We start from the raw sequence: 24,241 nt of genomic DNA, 5'->3' as shown, positions 1-24,241 counted from the left end.
TAGCAGAGAAGATATGAGCCAGGACAAAACTGAACACTGGACAACAGCTCACCAGGGTGGCACAACCAGCAGCACACATAGCACAGCACCTACGCACAGTAAAAATAGCATTCTGGCCCGGGTGCTAATTCAGCTGGATAACGTATTGCACCGTTGACTCGTATCCTAGGGATACGAAATGTCTTCAGATCACCAAGAAGCCTGCCACAAGTCACAGACGCTGCAAAAAAGTTAAATCATCAAGAGTGGGTAACCGAAAATACAAAATATCAGGAATGAGTAGATAATTTCTACTTTGCCAAGTGCAAAAACCAGTAGCAGGCCACTCTTAATGAGACAAAAAGATCAAGCGCATGTCTATCTCTGCAGAATTTTCATTAACACAACGAGATATCCCCAGGTCATGAACCCCAATTGAAGAACAAAAAGAAGTAAAAAGTAACACAAGTGAAGAAAGAAGAACACCTTCGTTGTTAGTGGTGATGAGCTGATCTAAGGAAGCTCCATAACACTGCAACAGCATATTTACTGGAGTATATGGCAAACCCAGAAGCAGCAATGGTAATCACAGTGGAAGTCAACAGGCACCACAGTATTAGGTATGTGGGGTCGCATCAGAAGATCCACTGACGCTACCCGAGAAAGGCTACAGATAATAACTGCAGTTGGTATGTGGGATCTACTCAGAATGGTTAATGGCTCAACGCAAGGTAGTCAACAGACATCACAATAGTGCATCTATGAGATTATAGTTTCCACCCAGAAACAATAAGGCTGCAATCCACAGAAATAGATGTTGTTAGGAAACTGAAGAGAATAAACACCAATTAGAAGTTCTATAGAATTAAAATAGGTAGATTTAGGAAGAGGAGACAGTGAAGCAACATTGGGACAAGTAAGGGGCAAGAAAGTGAATAAAGTAGGGTTTGTGGCCCAAAACCCTGCTTTGCTCCAACAGGCCTACAGGAAGAAATGTAACCTCTAAACTGTTATCTCTGGAAGGAGAAGTTAGGGAGGGAATATCTAGAAGGGACGAGATGTGACTATTCAAGATGAACAGGTGAAAAAGAGAGCCAAAAGATAGGAGGGAAATTAATTGTGGAACAGAGGGGTAGGGGCCAACAAACATTTGTACAATGGAATTAGGGCCTCCTGTGCAAAACGCAGACTGCATCAGGTGCTATAAAAAGTCAACATCACCGTCCCGACGGATTGCCCTTATGTAAATTTAATCAAGTAGCTAATGCACCAAATATTTCTAGGAGGCAACCACTCCCATACTTAGTTTAGTGCTTTACAGCAGGAACAAGACAAGGGTCTTATTTTCAAGAGCACCCAGCACAAGAAGAAACATTATTTTTTCTCCTATTTTATTAAGCAACACGCCTCCGACATTCTTAACTCAGAATGTATGAATAAGCAATTGGCTGCACTGGCCGTTAGCAGCCACGTGCCCGCCCACAGCTTCAGATTTTTCCTCCCAACTTCATCTTATTTGATTTACATTTTGTATGTACCCTGTACCCAATGGAAGACCTCTACATCACCTATGAAGTAGCAGACATTTCACTCAAGCCATCCTGCAATATCATCCTGTTTATCCATGGAAGAACAATGTACCAATGAGGGATTTGTATGGGCATAAAGCAAAAAAAATAAAAAAAGTATGAATTGTCTGTCATAGCATTCTACTTGTGAAGCAATGCCAAGTAAGAACCATTACCGCACTTGTTATGATACTGTATTATTTGCAACTTTCTACAGTTCCATACCTTTCATTACCATAGAATCCTGCCTATATAGAACTCAAAACATGTTAGGGCGTTTTGTTGTTTTTCTTTATTCCTTGTTGACCATAAAATGCATGAGGCATTGTGGGCACTTCTTGTCACATGCAACACTGTATCATTTTCTAATAATTCAACAACATTGATGTGTATGGCACATGTCTTCTTATACAGCATTCGTACTCCAACTACACCAGTAACAACCAAGGATAAAACGAGTAATGTGTAATAAACCTGCTGAACTCTTTCTAAAGTTTCAATCTAAAGAATAAAGAAAACACAACTGTCCAACTTAGAGTTGGGAGGGTCAGATCAATGTCTAAAGTTACACTCTGGTATCAGAACCTTCCCCTTCATTAAGTCTTCCATTTTAAATCGTGGATATAGCATGCAGCTTGTTTGCTCACAAAACGTGATTGCCAACAGGACGTAACAACAAAATATGCCTCAGGGGCGTGATTTCCTACTTCTTTACAACCTGCATAACTATAGGACATACTGTACACACAAATGTGGCTTCTTAAACAAACCAATACTTCCTGCAATCAAAGATTAAGTTTACTCCTTGTAAATGCAAATCATTGTACCAAGGTCATCTTGTTGTTGAATCAGTATTATCTGTGATGTAGTGTCATTTGTCCTCCTCTCCAACATTTTTTCACCTATTGTAGCCTGCTAGCCATCTCCAGCCCTACGAAATATTCAACACCACAGTGAAGTACTGGTCGAGTCCACTATGCTTCACTTTTGAAACTCAAACTAATCACATTGAACGCAAAACATTTGTTAAACTCCCAATTTCCATTTACGCATTGTCATGTCCCAACCATACTCTCTGTACGAGGTTTCCGTTGGACCTCATCTCACAGTTATGCCTCTGAAGTTTTGGTCCTCAGGTATTATGCTCAGGCGCAGACAGTCATGTGGCAGCACCTGAGAGGGCGGTGCTGGGCTATGTCACTTTTGTGTGGCCCTGGGTTAAGTGATATAGGTCAATCGAGCCTCCTACTAGACAGGGATATGCTCCAAAAGACCGGAGGCCTCCTTGCTGCCATAAGGCCCAGAGCTCTCTGTTTTCACTCACTGCCTTTGACTTCCATTTCAGCGATGCTGGGCCAAGCCCTCATGAAAGCCAATAAGAGCTCTCGGGCTATAAAAATCAACCTGAGAGCATGCTTCTGTTCCCACAACTTTCTGGTTTCCTTTGAGGGTAGTTATCTTCTTCTCTTCTTAAACAATTGCTAAGATGCAAGAATCCAACTTACTTAGATTCAAGAATTGCTTCTCTGCATTCTTGCTTCTTTGTGATCTGATGCCTAGTATGGACTCATTATAGGATTATATTCCTACGATCTCTTTATTGTTTATATATGATTGGAACACAACTATCAGGGATTCCGGTTATAGTTAGGGATAATATTATGGGACTGTGTCTGAGGCTTAGCCTGTAGGCACTATCTGGGTTATTTAGGTTTTGTTTTACACTCAGCTATTCTGTTGGGGCAGAACTGGGAACTTACTTTCGTCTTTCCCCTGTTCTTTTCCTTGGATTCAACTTTGATCTTATTACTTGAGATAACTGCAGTGTGGAACATTCCTAATTTTGTACCTTTTTTCATTTCATTCAGGGTATTGACTGGTACAGAAGCTACAGAGCGGACTGCTCATTTGGCAAGGGAACCGAAGCAACCACACTCAGTATTTTCTGTACAGCTTGAAAGTCTCGCTAGTGAAGTTTTTGTTCGATACATAGCCACTATTATCTATGAAGTAACCCATTTCCAGAGCTTATTACTTTGCAAACCGTTTCCATTTATAGAAATCTGTTACTGAGGGTTTGAAATCTATTAGACGCATTTGCCTCACAAAGTTAAATAAAGCCTGTTAGACCGGGTTGTGGAACTTTCTTCATTGCAGTTCTTAAAATCTTTAAAGCCTTCCCAGTTGGAAAATAAACAAACATTATCAAACCTTATATGCTTTTGACTTTTGTAATCTAGGGAACAACTGGGTTCTTCACAAAATGTCAATTTCAGACAATTTACATATTTCCAACCTTCTAATCGAGCAATCAAGGCATCCAGCAATTACTATAGCAGTATTCTAAGTACCTGGGCTCGCAGCCTGACTGAGATCATTTGCTGCTACAGGTGGGGCTACGGATGTTGCCGGGTGCACTGATGTCCATTTTTTGCTATTGCCATTTGTAATGACCAAGGGGAATAGAACACACACACACACACCCTGTGCAGTCGGCCCTTTCGAAGGCAAACGCGAGAAGGTACCATGACAGCCACTCCCAATTGTCTTACATCTTGTTTAGACTAAGATAGTTTTGGAAATTCTCCACATCACTGCAAAGCTAGCTGATAGCGTGTTTTTTACGACTGGATTCTTTGTTACTGCCTCCCTGACTACAACTTTTCCCTGGATGTTGCAGGCTGACTATCTCAATCATGTAGGGGAGGCTGCAATCATAATATGGGGCCAGCCAGTCAGGAGCAACAACAACAAGTTGATGAATTGAACGCTGAATTAATCTCAGCCACTGGCAATTGCTCTGGCCACATTATTAGAATATGTTGCTTCTTGCCCACCTGCCGCTCTAGACAAAGGCTTGCCTTATGCAAATCAGTACCGACCTTGACCCTCATATGAAAACTCTGTCACAAACTGCCAAGTGAGGTCACCTCCTATCAGAGACATGCAAGCTCCTGGGACAAATTAGGAGAGTCTATATGTGGAACGAGGCATTTATGCCTTACTATATACCTATCGTGGTAATGCCATATATCAATGTGTTGTGACATTAATATCTGGTTATTCTATTGTATCTGATGCTGGACCGGATGTCTCGTGGGGGAGGGGGTTGGGAGTTATAGCACTCTTGTTGGTTTGAAAATATCAATAAAAATTCATTAAAAAAAAATGGAGGTCACCTCCAGAAGGGACAACAAGCAACCAGAGACCAGTTTTGCAGTTCATAAAATTCTGCCAAAGACCTGAGCTATGAAGCTCAGAGCCAGTGGTTCCAGACAGCTCATTAATGGCATCAGTTGGAATGGCATGTGGTGTTTTGTGGCTCATTAGTCTTACCTGTATATGTAGCTTCTGGTCAGACATGTTCTGACTTGACGGTCAGTGAACTCTGCAGCATTCAACCATCCCATTCCTGTCATAATCTTTATGTCTCAGACTCCTCTGTGGGAGATACTCCTGAAGAATGTGACACGTCAAATAGACTTGGATCTTCCATCGTGAATGTATACCATAATAGTGCCCCATATGCAAAGTTCAGGTGCTATGATGTGGCCCCAGTTAACTTAAGGTACTGCTTACATCCTAGGGAAATCAAATTCTAACGGGATTAAGTTGGATGCCTCGTCTTGTCCTCAGAGGAGTATTAGGCATGGTCAGATTTAATCTTGCAGAACTGACACTATTGGTGGTGGGGGTTCCGGTGATGAGTCAATGTTCATTTGCCTATGGAGATCAAAAATGCCACCTCAGTGGCCACATTGTCTTCATTTAGCTTTTACCACCCCTTTTTCAAATTAGCAAGAGGATTAACAAATATAAAGGAGGAGGGGGCTCTGGTCCCCTTGGTGGTCCTACAACAGATGAACAGGACCAAGGTACAACGTGGTATTGCAACCAAAAAGGACCCATCACCTATTCATCCACAATGTAATTTCAACCAAGAAAGCATGCTTTCTGATGGTGGTCAGTTGGCCTCCTTTCCAGAAGATAAGAATTACCATATAATAGACACTGGTCAGGCATGAAGATTTATCTCCCACACTTCATCGTTTTGGCAATCAGAGGCTGCATTTCTCTTGGGCTAGAACACATACAAATTCACTCCCCGCTACTCTAAGTGAGTAAGTAAGCTTAACAGTTACTCTCATTTGTGGTTTCTCCACATTCAGTTTCCAGGTTCGATTCGAGGTCACCCTACTGTGACCATAGGGATCTCCTGGGTAGAGTGCTGTGGGGTGGCCTAAGCAGATATCTGAAAGGCAGCAACTTGAGCATCTTACAGACTGCCTGTGTCACTGTAATTTAAAAGTGAAACCCTGAGCCATGCAGTTTAAAATTGCAACTCTGAGGAATGCATCAATTAGAGTACTGTATATTTTGTATTTGGTGTGTACAACTACATGTTGCATTATTTCAACATCATTAAGCTCATGGGTGAATCCTTATGCACACTTGTCAAACAAGAAGAGGGGCAATGTGATAGTACCCGGAGTACCTTTCATCAAACTTTGTTAAGTGACTCCACACTTTCCTTCTAGTCCTCGCCCTGGGAGCCCCCATCCATCTTACCAATAAAGTGAATGTGAAGGGAAGCTCTGGTTTTCTTAGTCAACTCAGAAGACACTCTGTGGGTAGCCGGGGGAAGTTATTCTCTTCCTTTCTGGGTGAAGGATTTTTGGTCTTACATACACATCTCATGTACTGTTCTGCGAGACATATTGTTTACAATTCAGTGGACTTGGAATTTGCCCACCGCGTATCATTAATTATTTTCATTGTCACTCTCATTTGCATTCTTTCAATTGCTTAGCTTTCGTAGGCTTCCCATTCTTTCTTGCAATAGCTCTTCCTTGGAGCATTGACCAAGTACCTGTGTTCTTCCTCTTCGTCGTTTGGCAACACACGATTTGTTTTTTTAATTTATTAGCATTTCAGGGTTATTCGTGGATGTGCAAAGAGCTTTTCTGCTTTTAACAGAGGCATATCACTTCTTATGTTGCTATCACACTATCTGCTGTCTACATTAATGCATTAGTTACTTTTACCCACAACTGTACTACTCTGCTATTCTACTCTACATCATTCTCCTAAATGCCACTCTAGTCTGTCACGTTACACCATTCCACCCCACTCTACACAAAACTGTTACACCACTCCACCCTACTCCGCTCAATGCCACTCGATTCCACAGTGTCACTCTACTCCACACAGTCACTCTGGACCCACCTGAGCTATGCCACTTTATTCTACATTACTCAGTCACGCTACTCTACTCTGTTACACCACCCTATGCCACTCTCCTCTACTCCATGCCACTAACTCTTAACCATGATGCTGTACAACATGGCTAAAAGACATTGGAACAGTCAATGTCTCCCACATAGATTAGACCTATTATCTTTGCCAACGCTTGTTAGATTAAGGCAAGAGAGGAACTTCTCCCTTATTGTTCTCCTGGTATGGCTAGACCTCGACAAGAATATAAAGCTGTCCATTTGTCCTGGGTGATTGCTTTATATGGTCTGCAAATCTGAAACGTCTATACCAAACACTGATTTAAAGGTAATTTTTGCCAACTTGAGTTTGAGAAGGATCGGCACAGATAATCAACAGAGACTGCATGAGAAAGGGGCAGGCAAATGTAGCAAGAGACTTAGCTTCTGAGCAGCACTGTTATTTATTATGGGGTGCACTGTTATTTATTATGGGGTACTTCTTATCAACCACATAGGAAGTTTCATGTTAGGTCAGGAGACAAGAGGATGCAAAAATGTATGTATCCTCAAACAGTAAAACAGAGGAGGCCTGAACACACATATCAAGAGTACAGGTGAAGGACGCTAAGACTTTGAATTTGGGTTTGTGGCAAAGGATACACCACTGATCAATATCAATTTATAATCCGCATACCCAATCAAGACAAGACTTGGGAACACTAAGTCATCAGTTTTGTATGAGTTAACATGCAAAGAATGTAAAAGATATTTCAAGTCGAACAATTAGTATTGCTTCAAAAATATAGTCAGCTTGCATACTAAAGCTGTTTAATACTGAGGTCAAACGTATTCAGTATACCAGTGGTCCCTAATCTGTGGTGCAGGGACCCCCAGGGGTCCGCAAAGCCTCCTCAGGGGGTCCATGACAGCTTAGAACATGAATTAATATTAACAAAGTAATAAAGTGTATATAATTAAAGTGGCTACATGTACAATTGAAAATGTTTAAATATACTGTAAATGTCAAGGAATTTGAAATTGGAGGCTAAAAATGTAATTAGTATCTTCAGAATTATTCATAGGAGCAGTGCAGGTGCTTGAAACAGAATACAGTATAGACGATTTGTGACTAATTTAATTTATAAAAGCTCCAACCTTGCTATTAAAATTATTTTTTTCCCCACTTATATTTGTTTGCAAATGTTAAAAAATGTGTTATTATTTGTGTATGTATTTGAATGCTTGTTTCTGTAATTTTTTTTGTGGTTCAAGTCATCAACAATGGGCCTGGGCCCCGGCTTCCAGTAATGACTCGGTGAGGGGCCCCCGGAATCCAATAACGATTCAGTGGAGGTTCCCGGGTTCCAGTAATGATAAAGTGTGTGGGGGGGGGGGGGGAGTAGGCACAAAAGTCAAAAGGTTGGGAACCACTGCAGTCTAGTATTTATGCTAGTACTCAAAATATGACCGACGGGGTCACTCTAGTACACGGTTCCTGAAATAAGCTTATGTCATTGCATTATTTATGAAGAATGAAGTCAGAAAATAATCGTTTGAAAGATGCATGTTTCAGACTGATGACAGAAAATGTATCAACAGAAAGCAACTTAAAAATTATAGTTACTCGCATATGCAAGAAACCACTGACCAAGGCTTAACACAAAGTTTCCTAATGCACAATCAGAAAGCCCCCCGACTATTTTCCATTTTCTGACTTGGTATTCATTGGCAAGACAAGCATTTACAATAATGCCGAAGAAGCAAATCAAACTTCCACCATAAGAGGTGAGGAAAACACTATATATGATTTTAACAAAACAATGCAAAACAGAATCACAGACAAAAACTATCAAATACAACTGATAGACGCCTCTTCCCAACCCTATACACTCCTTCCCCCCAAAATATAGACTATACATAGCATGATTTAACATTGGTTGCCCCTAAAACAAAATCGGGTTTCATTCAGTCGACAGCAAAAATTTGTCTATAAACGACAGCAAGCCACATTTGCTTTAGAAGTAGTTTCCAGTAAATAGAACATTAATATTCCTTGCACATATTTCGAGGCATCTGTTCCAAAAAGAATCCCAGGCGGAATGCTAACGGCTCAACCAATTGTGGAGCTCTTTTCGTTGCTTTATAATAACTGAGTCCTTACTTCACCCACTGGAAAAACAAGAAGCGATAACTGCAAATTGCATGACCACAAAACATTCCACTCACTTTAGCCGACCGCCTACACGATACTTACACAAAGCGCCGATAAACTCAGCCTAATGTTTGATCCCTTTTATTGATCTTTTAATGGACGACATTTGCCCCTAATTCCAGTACTTCCGGGTCGCATAAAAGCCAATCCTTCAACCAAACATATTCAGGGAGTCATCTGAGGTTGGGCGGGAGTACTGATACGTGAGGTGATACGGGATTGGGCTATTAGTGGAAACTCGGCCAATCCTAATGCGTAGTGCAGACCTCGGCCATGCTGATTGGCTATGGGGTTCCCATATGTCCCTATGGTAAAGAAACACTGCCCGAGCCGACGTGCCGGAAGTTGGACATCGTTGCAGACGAAATGAAGTGAGTCCGCGCCGAAGGCGACCGGATTAATAAAGCTTCAGTGGGTGATTTCTCGGGTACTCCTGGCTGCTAAAGCATGTTTTTTTGTGGATTAGGTGAACAAGTCGGTGCCGCAGCGACGGTGTGGCAGTTAAAGACATGCCCGAATAGTGGGGAAAGCGCGGCAATGATTAACGGTTCTATTCTCAACTGAGAGTCGTCCTGGGGCTGGCCTGCCTGGCCCTGGGGGCTGTTCAGAGATGAGGGATTTCCCACCTTTTGGTACTACGAATTAGCATAATGATGAATTCATGGCTAGCTCCCAAGTCTTGAGTTCACAGATCGGAGGAAGCGTTTGATCCTACTAACACCTTTAGAAATAACATATATAGTGCAGGGGAATTTAAGGACTGTGGAGAACCTTAATTCAACTAACACACAGTTCGACCAGTAATACAGTAAGCACAGTTAAGAACTAGTGTCGCTTACGACACCTGCATTTTTAGATACTCTACTGATTTCATATGGAGTTAAATAATTGTTTTCCTCGGCCGTAAGCAGTTTTCCTTATTAAAAGATACATTTTTATTGTGGAAGTGTTATTGGCGCCGTTGGTGCTTCAAGGAAAAGAACGCTATAATGTTTGGTGGTGCTTAGTCCTAAATAGACCTTTAGGAGGGTTAGGAAGGGGTGAGACGGTATAGCTCAGTCCTTGAACGCACTGATAGTATCTGTACTTCTTTTCTCCTAATTAGTTTTAAAATGAATTGCCCAGCAGTCTCAACTGTGTGCATGGTGTTTCTTTGGCTGCAGAGAACCCCGTTTAAGATGAGTAGAATACTGCTAAATAAAGGGGTTGTGAGGAGTCTGCTTTGGAGATCTCCAGCTCCACCCTACTGTCCAACAGCGGACTGCCACGGTTAAACTGAAGAAACTGGAAACTGAGCAGGGATGATTGGGATGCAATAAACCAATGGGTCTGCCAAGCTTTGGAAGTGGAAACTTAATCTAGATAATAATCAGAAAAGAGTGTCATTGATAACTTTGTCTCAGCTCAATGCAATAAGGTCTCACCGTGGTAACTGAGACAACTTCACTGTTACGAGCAAACGCTTCCCGTCAGCTCTGTAAGGCACAGTTAGTACTCCAGTGCTTATCAATTTTAATGTAGAGAAGAGAGTATCAATGCGTGGAAGACACCTACGAAGACAGATTGAATAAGCTCAGTTCGAACCTCAGCAACCCGCCCCCAACAAGTGCCACTGGCACTGAGGTAGGCTGGCAAATCACTGTGGCAGACCTAATTGGTCCATAGATGTATCTGTCTCTGTCAGCTTAGCCACGCAGAATACACCAGCTCTTTACAGTTCAGGGCCGCATGCACCAGACTGCACTTGGAAGACCTTGGCAATTGGAAATGCAAATTGCTGAAGCCCTTAAAAAGCCGTAGGAAGCAGGCAAGCTGGAGGAATTCCTAGAAAGCGGTACACTACCACTTAAATATACAGAGTTGATAAATATTTTCCATGGTGGATGGCTGGGAGACAGTGCACCGATCTGTCCCTGCAAGTATCCAAATGTACAGACATGGCATGTTCATCAGATCATTCTCAGAAAGAAAATATTTGTGTAACATCACATCTGTAAATCAATTCACCTGAGGAGAGGAGGAACCAATATTGTACATAGTCCAGTTTGCCTGCCCAATCCTCAGTGCATCCTCTGACACAGACAGGTGGAAGGACAGGTTTCCAGTTAGTTCCATCTGTCTCTGTTGGTCACTGTACACCTGGCTTTCTCTTCACTCACCTTTTGGCAACCGGTATGCATTGTCTCGGAGACAAACCACAGATTTCTCCAAGTTTGAAGAGATGTGTGAGTAGCAGGCCTGACTTTCTGGGGGTGTACCTTATACTGATTCACAAGAACACCTAAAAGGCCAAGGCTGTATGTTCGGAGGTTACACTACTCACACTGGTTTCTCCTCACTAGGCAATGTATAGGGCTTCAGTCATAGCACTTCCGATCACTTTCTGCGACTCAACAGGTTTTGATGCAAGCTTTGCACTGAGATTATACATGGGCCTAGCTGGAGCACTGTCACTCCCTCTTTCTCCTGGGATGTTTAGAGGGCACTAATTCCATGTTTCCTAACCTCTTACCAGCATTACACCGCAACCACATCAGCAGCACTACCAGCCCTCCCCTGAATCTATAGGCACAGAATTGATAGGACTGGTCAATTTCATTTTATCCCTATATATATATATATATATATATATATATATACACACACACACACACACACACCCCTCCCCCCTAACCCCCTACTGATTAGGAAGATTCAGTTAACAGCCCCACGCCAATGTTGCTTTCTATCATCAAAGGCACCACACCACCTACTGGGTAACGCAGTTATCAGAGGCACATAGCACTGCACTAAGGAAGCAGTACTTTGAGGCCTGGATCACAACACTCCTAAGGGAACATCCACGAGCATCAGGTCACCAGCATGTGCTGGCCTAAGCCAGTCACCACTGCTGTTCAGCAAGCCGAGAGCATAGAGGGAAAGGGAGAGAATCTCCAATTTGGTTTTGGAGCAGATGTTGCAGCTCTGCTTACGACACTAAGGGGGGAAAAAGCGTGCTCCCAAGAGCATCAACATATGTCTCGGCTTTAGCAGTAGGGGAAATCAAATATAATTTGCTATATCTCTACCCATGTAGACCCTTTCTTTTTATGTCTGTTCGTCCTCTTTCTCTGTCACATCGGTTTTGTGTCTTTATCATTTATGTATTTGCTCCTGTGTTGTTCTCCATTCACTGACTGTGATCTCTGCCCTTAATCCATTTCTTTTAGCACATGCACTCGTTGCTGCCAGCAGTCCAGACTGGATGTCAGTTGAGCAAGTTGCAAGGTCAGTTATGTCTCTAGCCATTAGGAAGCCCTACGCATTTTGAGCAGAGGGGGGGGGGGGGGGGTAAGAACATTATTTGTTTTTAAAGTAGATGGGGGGGGGGGGGGGGGAAGCAGAGCAAAAGGAGGCCTCAGAGCTCTCCAGTTTCTCATGTTTGTGTGAGTAGCTCCTCCAGGGCAGGATGTTCTTTCTCGGCAATTCTTGGAATTGTAGTGCTATTTATCCCATTGTTTAATGAGGATAGCAAGTGCCAGAATCCAATGAAAAGTTGTGAAGTAGGTATGCATGGACCTATGAAAAGTGAGAGCTCTGTGACCTACTAAACTCAAACTTAGGAACACAATCACATGTAAAGATTCAAATGGAGATCGTGAACACTTACTGTGCAATAGAGAGGAATGCCCCCAGACCAACAGGTGAGAAGCCACAGAGTGGCCAGAAACCAACATTGGTATGGCCCCAGAGCCTATAAGACAGCCTGACCCCTGCTCTGATGATAATCACTTTGGCTTAATGTTCAGCCTTCTCCTGTTTCTACCCTGTGATATACACTACCCTCATGATTGTTTTCTGTTATTTCTATTACAAAGTTGGTTTTCTCAGGCAGACGGCTCTTACCATGCTTCTCTCCCCTTTTATAATTAAACGCAGATTGATTATTTCCCTGTTGGTAGCCTGTAGTATCTATTTTCATCTGAACTGTTGGAAACTAGCACTTAGTCAACCAACTACATTTGGTTTTGCAGTTCAATTGCATTAGGTATTTCTTAATAATAGGAGACCATCGGTGCTTATTAATTAAACGTCTACGCTCCTGTGGCTGTATAAAAGTGTCATATCACCACGCTGTTAAACCTCACACTCTTTACCAACATAGCCTACTGTGTAAACTGCAAGCAATACCTTTTCAACAATGCATTCGGAATGGCACATAGGAATCCAATGTAAATCTAAGTACCTGACTGCCGGAAGAGGGGAATCAAGCACTAACTAAATAATGCAACTGTATTACTACGGAAATCGCCTTGAGCTTCATAATAAACTTTGGAAAGCACTAAGTAAATACCTATTCAATTCACCCAAAGTATCCTTACTGCAAGAACATGACCTATAGGATGGATGTTTTTCAGAAGAAGTAATGCATCTAACAAGAAAAACATGTTTTGTTGTGAGAATGTATTTCCACGCCTGGTGTGTCCTACACCTTTTCTAGACTTATGTGATTATGCTGCAAAGACCACTTCTGTAATTGATGAGCAAATTATAAGATAACAATACAAGGCTTGAAATTCAATTAAAAACATGACCATATATTGTGGAAACGGTGAAAATATATATTTTAAACAACAGTATCCTATTTTTCAGCTACTGAAAGAAGTCAATGAATGTATTCTTCCTGCAAACTGCCCTGCCTACATCCTACAAAATTGTGTTAAGTTAACCATTGATGGGTTTTTATTGATGTTGAAGTATTTACTTTTACAATTCTACAGCCTTTCTCTTCTGCAGAACAAACACACAAATTAAGAGTTTCCTCTTTTGCAGGAATTTCAGCATGTGCCCACGGGTTAGCTCACACTATTTCCAGCAACTAATAAACCATTACAGTATTGGGTAGCAGTGAAATCACCAGCACTTACATGTGATTTTCTTGGACTTGAATGTGAGGAGAGCACTGTGTCAGAAAGGATTGTGCATTTTTTTGTTCACAACACATAATTTTTAATGATCATCCTGCAGCTTCAGATTAAGGAGTTGAGTTCAGTTGAGGGTCCAGCAATCCTCAGAACACTGTAGAACAATGTGAAGGACCAGCTAGAAAGCCAGTTCTTTGGTTTTCTAGTACAAAATGCTATCCATTCTGTCGTGTCTCCTTTAGGTAGAAGTAGTCAGAATGGTTTAAGTTGTTATGAGCCTTTTATAGCCTACATGATTTATTTTTTTTTACCTTACTTGTTAACAGTGAGAAAACAGTGCCATTGATGGTAGATGATAACCTTTCAATAGCTGTGCAAAGCCAGTGACACTATAAACCCTTCGCATCATCTGCAACTCATATTCTGCTTAATGAATACAATTTGATAGCTCCTAGTTTGTGAATAATCACTTTCAGTGATTTATCCAGTGCTCAAACATGGTCCCTGTTTTTTCCAATTTAACACCCAAAATTCCCAATTTAAACAGCCCTCCCTTTCCAGGAATGTAATGGTGCAAGTGAGAGAATATTTTCACAAATGAAATTAAAACTAGAGCGATGTTGGCCTTATTAAATATGTACTTCAGATTCAATCTAATATGGACATTTTGCACCAAATTCTATTCCCTTTCCATGGGAAAAACTTCTGAGGGTTTACCAGCTCTGACAAAACACTTACGGAATAACTAAAAGTAATAATCCTGGCAATGTAATCAAATGCCTGTTCTCATGGTAAGACAAGTGAGCCACTTGCATAGTGGACTTGTTGAATTTAAGGGTTATAGGCACTAGAAGTAAATATGAAGCACAAACTCATGTTCGCTTGAATGAACTTCTTACATAACGGCTAAGACTAAATCAGCAGCATGCAACCTCACAAATAACATTTGTTTGGGGGCCTGCCTCCTGCACTGAACTTCTTTTTACCGCTCAGCAAGCCAAATGCTTCCTGTAGATTTCAGTTGATGGCGAGAACGGTCCTACCCAGGAGAACTTTGTCAACCAAAAAATATTGTGAATTTCTATTGACATAACTGTTTTTCACTTCACTTGACTCTCCTTGGATACTCAGTTTGTGGGGTATATTTCAAGGAGGTCACCTAGGCCACCATTCACACCGAGTCCACCCTCCATAGATCCAATCAATTGAGTTATTGCAGTAGTTTTTTTTAATGTTTAAAATACATTTGCCTTGGACATATTACCTATAAACTGTAGTTCAGCCTTTATAACCTTAATGTTGGTCTCCAAACTTTCTTAATTTTATTTCTAGGTCTACCATCTCAAAGTTTACCTAAAAAAATAAGAGGATTACTTCTGGTATTATTGATACTAAAAGGAGCAGAATCCTTTAACCACACTATCTTTTATTTAGCAGACATGTCAGCTGTCGACTCCTACATAGAGACCATGTTCATTAAACTTTTTGTCCACAATTGTGTTCATAAATTCAACCCTTTGTCGAAAATTTTTACATTGGTTGTCCCAAATTTAACTCTATTCCAGTTCACGTTCCTGGATGTACTTGTGGTGTAAATGTAGAGATTTTGCCATATATTTCGAAGCATTTTACATATATTTGTTGTTAGTAATTCCATCCCAGAACATTATGGGTTGATTTGAATTTTTACTTCAGGGCAAATCCAAGGGCCTGATTTATAGTTTGGCAGATAGATACTCAGGGTATCTATCCATCATGCTTGTAACTATCTGCCTTTTTACAAGTTACTACAACTGCTATTGGTATAAAGCAGTAGGGATATCTGTCATATTTGCGACTGGGTACCCATCTGCCAAACTGTAAATCAGATCCCAAGTATTCTGTGAATAATGCAATCACTCTTTAGAAAAACAATTATTTTCTTCATCTCTTATTACCAAATTATGGTATTGTGTTCGGTTTTTGCTGAGGGACACATTTCTGCAACCCATACTTCGTGCCTCCTCTTAAAATAGTTTTGTTGCCTTGGTGGGGCAGTACAACAACAGTTGGATCAGGAGCAGTTATAGTGTCCCATCTGATGCAGGGACAGACACTCACCTCCACTCGTAAGGTGCCACAGCCTCGCAGGAACTCGCGGATGTTGCCCAGGCACTCGTTGTCAGTCCGTGGCTCGGGGTAGACCTGGCAAGAGTAGAAAGAGAAAGGAGGGTTGGTACAGCAGTCTTGCAAGCGTCACCGCTGTCTTTAAAGTGGGAGGGGGTTCTAGCCTCAACTTGGGGAAACATGTTTCCAGCATAATAAAGCAAACATTTACCTTCAGTAACATTTGGCTCATTCCTAGTATCATAATTTTAATTTAGGTTGAATTAGACACCTCTTCTGTATGCACCCAGAAGTGAATGGAGTACCGGAAGAGGGAGAGGATGGGAAAGGAGGAGGACAGCAGAACTTCTTGATGGCCCATCTGCAGATTAGCTGCACCTCCCAAGTAGTGTTCCTTATACTTCCAAACCCCGTCAAATCCTCAAACACCTACCACAGGAACCTTTCATCTAGGGGCTTGGGAGCACACAACCGCTTGTATGGTCCGTTTTTGCTTCAAAGCCACCTCTTATCCAAATTAACAAAAACGAGAAATAACCATTTAGAAGGAGCGCCAATAGGGAGAAAAAAACATAATTTTTTTTTTGTCCGATACAGAATTCACATGCTTGCTATTTGAAAACTTCTTCAAAATATTTTCTATTACTCAAATATATGACAGTGCTACGATGAACGATGCATTAATTTATTCCGACAGAGCTTAGTTTCGCAACAATGTTCATTCCGGAAAAATTCAGAAAATGAACATGGCTCCTTTTCAGCGTTTTTTTATTTTTCTCTTGTTGCATGCTTCTGTGGAGATTTTATAGGGGGTGGGTGTGAAGCTGAGGTGGATGGGGCGGTAACAACGTGAGAAGGTTTGTATTGGTATTTTCTTTATAGGATCTTGATTCGGAATAATGAATCTATAAGTCGAAAGCAGACGCGAGGATCATACTGACCAGCATCTCACTCCAAAACAGTCTAATAAAGTGCCTGAAACAGTCTTAAATGCGTAGTTTGTATTTTATTTGTACGCTGCATGTCCCTCGTGTGAACTTTATGTTGGCGGATACGTTTCACTGCTGTAGGGTGTGGATGATACGGCAACCATTTCAGCTTCCCCCCCCCCCCCCCCCACAGCCCTCCTGCAGTGGTGTTCATTTCCTGGCTGTCTTTTATGTTAGCAACTTTGAGCTCCAGACTAAGTATGTAATGTGATACAAGGCAGAGGAGCACTGTTTCACCAGGTCAGCAGTAGGACAAAGACTGCTCTCTATGCTTTTTTTTACAGTTTTGCTTAAATTAACAAGGGCTTCTTCATTTATGCACGTACCCTCTAACACACCTGTTAATTGTTTTTCTTTTATATCAAACATAATCAAATGTAAAACTGTGGCACCCAATATGTATTCTGTAACTTTAACACAGACACATATAATTTGTAAAGCAAAACTTTAAGCGCGAGATTGTGTTTTTTGCTAAAAAGAAAAGTTGAAAACCTCAGCACTTCTGATAACATGTGGCATGACCACCAGAACTGATTAACTTTTAATTTCGCCGGGCGTTAGTAGCTTGTTCCAAATTGCAGCAATCAAGAGGGCCCAGCGTTGCACAGAGAGGTCCCACATGAAAAAAACTGTAAAATATGCACACACATTCTACAATTTACACCACTTTTCTCATTAACAAGCATTTGCAACGCAATAGGTCTTGCATTTAAATGATTTAGAGCAATTGGCGTTGTAACTACATAACTGGACTTTTCTTGCCACATAAATTGGTCAACCTTGCTGCATAATTTGGTCCTCTCTGCCACATAATTCCAGTGGCCCTGCATATAACTAAAGCACTTTCATTTACCTTCTTCCTCTCTCTGCAGCAAAACCTGAAAATATTGCCATCATTTATTATATTTTTTAATATTATTATTTTGCTACACCCAACTACCCCAACCTAGTGTGGGGACTCAGGGACTACCTAGATAGAAAGAGGGGGTTGTGCAGCGAGTTATGGGCAAAAATATTTTGTAAAAGGAATGTGCTGCAAACCAAGTCCAGCGAATATTGTAGTATCTCTACTGTAATGCTCAGAACAGCCCCTAGAGGGCACCACTATAAAAATAACATTTGTAAGATACACGGTCATGTAACCATACAGTCAGCCCTGAGAGGTTATAACAACATGAAAACAGAATGGCAGAAAAGGATCAGGCACTAGAGCTGCCATTTAAGTTAGAAACCTTGTGTGTAGATACCAAAGTATCTCTGAGGTTACGCTACTGTTAATGGGCTGGCCCCAGAGGCAGGTGTCATGATGGTACTCTCATAGTTTTACTTTTCATATAGTCGGGCTTTGGTAAGCTGTCAAGATAATTAATTTTTTAATGCATAGGTCACAAAAAGGCCACCACCTAAATGTTGCTCCCATATACTTATAAATCAAAAAGATCAACAATAAAAACAAACTGCACATACGTTTTTAGGGGCGAGCGCAAAGCGCTCCATCCCTCTTCTAATCTTTCTTTAGGGGGATTTTAACCATGCCCATGTTACGTCAGTAACTTTTATTGGCCCATGGGCTTGCCTTTTAAAATCCACTTGCTTTCATTTGTGAAAGGCATGCATACGTCATGCCTTTTCTGTGTTTAGCCCTCCTCGAGAGCACCGGTAAACTACTGGAAACATATGAGGCTCCATATTTTCCGTATGGTTTCTGGACTACTTTTTCTCTTTATTTCGCAGCGCGATCACACTCGTTTTTTTTTCTTTTTTCCATTTAATGTGTCAAGAAAAGTCTGGTTAGGAGTTTAAAATGCTAAAAGCTTTAACTCAACGTAATGTGAGACCTGTTGCATTGCAAATGCTTGTTTAGTATGGATGCTTTCTAGCAAGCTAGGGCACTTGGAACGGGAATAGAATCTCATTTTACTTTTATGGTTCAAATCTATTTTGTTGTTTTCAAGATAGTAAACCAAACTTTACAAACCAGCCCTCACCTACATCCAGGGCAATGGTCACAAATGCTTATTCAGATGGAAAGTGAGGAGAGGGGAAGGGGACAGTGAAGAGAGGAGACGAACAGAGAAATTCAAAGTGAATTAACACAACATCTTTCAGTAAATTGGATTGGTGTACAGACATTAGTATGAGATCACAGTCCTATCAGAGAACATTGGTAGAATCACCCATCGGGTTAAGTTCTTTCTGGGTAAGGCAAAGTAGTCTGAGATATCTCAGACACGTGAGTTCCCAGAATTCCTAGGAAAGGAATCGCAGACAGGGACGCCACATCTTATCAAAATAGGGTAATTTGTGTTCAACTGCTGGTGTTAGCTTTTCCTACCCCAACAAGTCCCAAAGCCTGTATTGCCATTGCATCATTTAGCCAGAATAACTTGTTTAGCTGCACAGTGGGTGATAGTGATATCCCAGCCTCGTGCTCGACATAGAGGGTTATGTCACAGCATTTGGAATCCCCAAGAGTACATAACTGGGGAACCGTGGTATTTCAGTGTTCTACATCTGGTTGATGCCTGTTAATATTGTATCCCAGAAGTTCTGCAGTTTGAGACAGTGCCAGAGGATATGCATGAATGTCCCACTGTGGATAGTGACGCCAGCAATTTTAATTCCTTTCCGCTTTCTACTTAGCAATTCCAGCGAGCGTGTAGTACCAATAGTGCGCAATTTTCAAAAGTGATTCCTGTCCGCCAGCACAATAGGCTGAAGTACGTAACCTATGTAGAAAGTCAGTCCATTCCCTAGTAGTGAAGGGACAGCCACATTCTAATTCCCATCGTCTCTGAGCAGAGGATTGTGACTTGTGCATTGCCGTGTTGAGGTACACATATATGTTGAATGGTATGCTCTTGTCTGTGTCCCGGGTGATGAGCCATTGTTCATAAGGCATAAGTGGGAAACTAGCATAGGGTATGACATGGAGTTGTAGTATCCAGTGGCGGATGGCTAGATATTGCCAGAGGCTGCAGAAGGGAGGTCATAATCTAATTGGAGCTGGTTAAAGATGAGAAGGCCATTCTGGTCAAACAGATCCCCAATTCTCTTACACCTAGCCGTTTGCCAGTGTATAAATGTTGTGTCTCGCAGGGCCGGGGAAAATCTAGATTCCCCAGTATCGGTGTCTGTGGTGATATATGAGTAGATAGGGACTTTGTTAGCTGTACTTCATCCCAGATGCCTACAGTCACCTGGAGCACTGGAGAAAGGTAAGTTCCTGCTGGTCTGTGCGGCTTAGAGAGCCAGGGTATTTTCAAAATGTGGATCCCTGCCACTGCCTGATTGATTAAAACACCAGTGTTTCTCTCTCCGAAGCTTCAACCATTCTACCATATACTGGAGTTGTGCTGCCTGACCGAAGTGGAGTAAGTGTGAAATTCCCAGCCCGCCCGCCGTCCCTCAACGGCCAGTAGGACTGCTTCTTCGCCATGTGGACTCTCTAGTCTCCCCAAATAGAGGTGTCAGTAAGAAGCTGCATTTTTTCAAGAAAATGTGGGTGGGGTTGGACTGGCAGTGTTTGCATCACATATAGTATTTTGTGGATAAGATTCATTTTAACTGCTGCCAAATTCCCTAACCAGGAGAGGGTACTTCTGGTCCAGGATTGTAGATCCGATTTAGTGGCAGAAAGTGCCATGTAATTGTATTGTATTGTAATAGTATTTATATAGCGCTTACTACCCCTGACGGGCATCGAAGCACTTTTCAGCAAGTAGCACGGTCCTCCGGAACCCAAGAGGAATTAGTGGCAGATTAGTATAGAGATATATGAATGCAGTTTTAGTAGTATTATGAGTTAATTTGAGCAGAGGATATGTGAGTTTGTTAGTTGGATTGACTAGAGGAATAGAGGAGGGAAGAATCCAGAAGTGTTGATTGGGAGTTTATAGTAACAGGATGAGGCTTGGGATGAGTAAAGAAGAGCAGAGTCTGTGGAATGGGTTAGGGAGATCATAGTAGAAAGAGGGGGTTTGGATGAGTCGAAGGTGAGATAAATGAGGGAGAATTTAGAAGGGTTTTTTGGGAGATCACAGTAGTATACACATTCATATACATATTTAACCGTGAGTAAATATACACTTGTTGAACAGGTTTAAAGAATATGTGCGTAATTTATTGTTATGACATAGTAGCAATACATATATTAAGTTAATACATAATTGCTTTCATCAGTTTTCTCTAGCGTAGAGTAGATGTGTAGACTTAGGTAGGGGACTCCCTGCAGAGGCTACTGGAAGGGAAATAGCCGGGCAAGGCACTGGCGATTAGCCTGTGGGATTCTAAGCCCTAGTGTTTACATTTTTTTGAACGTTTACATTAAGTCCTGGCACTTTTCCGAACGTTTCTATTTCGGAGAGCAAGGCTGGGAGAGAGGTGTGAGGTATAGTGACTGAGATCATGACATCATCAGTGTACAGGACCAATTTAGGTGACCTACCACCCATAGGGATGCCTGCTATGTGGGGATTCGTCCGTATGTTAGCAAATGGCTTCATATATAAAGCTAACAGGAGAGAGGATAGGGGACAGCCCTGTCTAGTGCTGCATGTTATTGGGAAGGGCCTTGATAATTTTCTATTCCCCCTAACCTGTGCCTTGGGTTTGGCATAATTACACCTTACTCACTTTTGAAAGCGCGGACAAAGGCTAACCTTAGCAGAGGTAGGGGGGAGTGTACCCTGTTGAACATCTCGGCGTCCACTAAGAGTGAGAGTGCTGGTGTGTGAGAGTGATGAGCCTTGTCTATGAGATGAGAGTCTCTTAGTGTTATCGCTGCAGCTCCTTTAAGGACTGAAACCTGCTTGGTCTGGATCAATCAGTACCTGCAGAAGGGGAGCCAAGCGCTGTGCTACTATGGTGAACATGTTAGCATCAACGTTTAATGAGGAGATTAGGCAGTAGGAAGCACATAGGGTGTGATTCTTTCCTCATTTAGGAGTTAGGGTGATAAGCGCAGTATTCTTTGTGTCTGTTATTGTGCCTGAAGTTGCAAAGGAGTTGTAGAGGCGTGCTAAAAGGGAAGCTGGGGCAAAGTGCTTATAGAAATTAGAGGTATGACCAGGCGCTTTACCGGTGGAAGTCTTACAATTGCTGCTAATAACTCATCAGTATGGATATATATCCATGTGGGAGGATTAGCTAGCCGATATAGGTTCTAGTGGGAGCTGGGCAGGATATTGTGAGGTATCACCTTCTTTCAGTGTTTCAGCAGTGTATAATGTAGCGTAAAAGTGTTCAAAGATCTGCCCAATTTGGGACTCTAGGCATATACTCTATTACCCTTCCCCTCTAAATTTGATCTATCTTCTATTTAATCGCTTGGGCCCTTCGATGGTTTGCCAGTAGGTGTCCTACCTTACTGCCCCCTGAATAGAATTTCTGTTTTAAGTGCAATAATGCATCCTCGAACCTATCCGTGTCTAGTGCTTTGAATTTGTTGCGGGCCGTCATAAGTTGGTATTGCACCCTATGAGAACCAGTGTGTTTGTGTCCTGCATCAAGGGCCTTAACGCGGCGCTCTAGCTCCCCCCTCTACGCAATTCTGTTTTTATCGTGCTGGGCTGAGATAGCTATAAAAACGCCTGTATGAAAGCCTTCAGGGTGTCCCAAAGGACCGCCAGCTAAGTGTCCGGAGTGCCGTTAAAGACCAAGAAGGAATTTGCTGCAGTGTTTATTTAGGTGGTAATCGAGTCATATTGCGGTAGCTTATTATTAAGGGGCCATAGACGTGACTGGTAGGGTGTTAATGGGGAGTGAATGTTAAGAGAAATAGGGGAATGATCTGATAGGCCTGAGGCTCCTATGTCAACAGCCAGGACAGCTGTGGTGAGGCGGGGAGATATGAAAAAGAGATCCAGTGGAGCATGTTTGGTGTGCTGCTGAATAGAATGTGTATGCTCGCTCAGTTAGGTGACGAGTGCGCCGCACATCTACTAACCCTGTGTCTTTCAGCCACTGATGGCTGGTGGTGCTAAAAGCCCCTGAGTGCCCCATTCATTGGGCTGACCTGTCTAGCAGATTGTCTGGCACTAAATTACCCTCCTTTTATTTTTAATACAGATCACATGAATCTTACTGGTGCAAAAAAAAAAAAAAGGTACTAGTGTATTACTGTAAGTTGAAGTCGTGACTGAAACACAGAAGGATGTCTCGAAAAAGGAAAAAGAATGAGAAAAAAACATTAGTAAAGTACTGTTTCACGAAGACCTGCTCTGAAGTGCCCTGCTTGTGGGTGGATGTGCACATGCGATCAAGCAAACACCACTCACAGCACAATAGAAACAAAGCTGAAGTGGATTAACTCATTAGTTTATTCTCTGGCAGGCGGAAGCTAGATGTGGATGACAGCTGGACAGACCAATGGATTAAGAGAGCTATTCCAAAGTCTCTCTGCATAATGTATGCATGTATTCATGTATATATTTTTTTATTCAGTATGTTTTTTTAGTATTATCATCAATTGAGGCTGAGAAGCTTAAGCTGACTCTAAGCCACATCTAAAAACAACCAGAGCAGCAGGAGTCCACTGGCAACTAGGAAATATCACACAACACCAACATTTAACATTCATTTGTTACAATCATAGTAAGGAAATATATTTGGGCTTTGCAAGCTGTAGGAAAGTACTATAAGAATAGCAATGCTATTTTGTCCCAAATGTCAGCTTGGCAATAGTGGCAGATGCACATATTGTTTGTAGATAGCAGTTTTTCATTTTGGGTAAATGAAGTGTAGCCCTCCAAGCAAGAGCTAGTCATAATATTAAATAAATATTCTGTTGCCCTGATACCAGCTTTTCATTTTTCATAAATCCACAAGTGTTGTTGTAAAATACAAGTTTACCATTTTTTAACAAATGCTCCCATATACTACTGTCCAAAACTTATAGAATCGGTCCCATATGCCCACATACCACAATTGCATGCTATGGATGCCCAAAATATGCCAGCAGCCAGCAAATGTCAGGGATTTATGTCCACAGAAAGTGATGATGCAGCACCTTACAAAGCCCACTCATAGTGTTAGAACTTCAAGGTATGGTCCTTCTCCGCTGTTTTCCGTAATAGGCAACACATTTTACTTAGAAGTGTTAAATACATCGACAGGCACTAAATAACACACAATGTGTCTCTATGACGAGCTTCGTAACTTTTCTTCCCCGTAACTGTGTGAACAAAACAATTGTATTAATGAAAATATTTTTTTATTCTGCGGTTCAAAATTCAACTTGCTTCCCACACAACTGAAACTGAGAGGA

General features: G+C 41.7%; 1 protein-coding gene across 3 annotated transcripts in view; it reads right to left on the bottom strand.

Moving 5' to 3' along the window:
- Nucleotides 1-24,241, bottom strand: part of ARHGEF7 (Rho guanine nucleotide exchange factor 7) — an 832,785-nt gene that overhangs the window by 715,084 nt on the left and 93,460 nt on the right. For 2 of the 3 annotated variants that reach the window (XM_069205130.1, XM_069205127.1), the window contains exon 2: nucleotides 15,980-16,063. In XM_069205130.1, coding sequence (XP_069061231.1) covers nucleotides 15,980-16,063 — 84 coding nt within the window. Of the gene's footprint in view, nucleotides 1-9,017; nucleotides 9,138-15,979; nucleotides 16,064-24,241 lie in introns of those variants that run through there. The other variant, XM_069205128.1, reaches the window with a different exon arrangement.

The sequence above is a fragment of the Pleurodeles waltl genome, chromosome 8 (genome assembly GCF_031143425.1).
Source record: "Pleurodeles waltl isolate 20211129_DDA chromosome 8, aPleWal1.hap1.20221129, whole genome shotgun sequence".
In the NCBI taxonomy this organism is placed as follows: domain Eukaryota; kingdom Metazoa; phylum Chordata; class Amphibia; order Caudata; family Salamandridae; genus Pleurodeles; species Pleurodeles waltl.
This window is presented reverse-complemented; position numbering and strand designations above follow the sequence as displayed.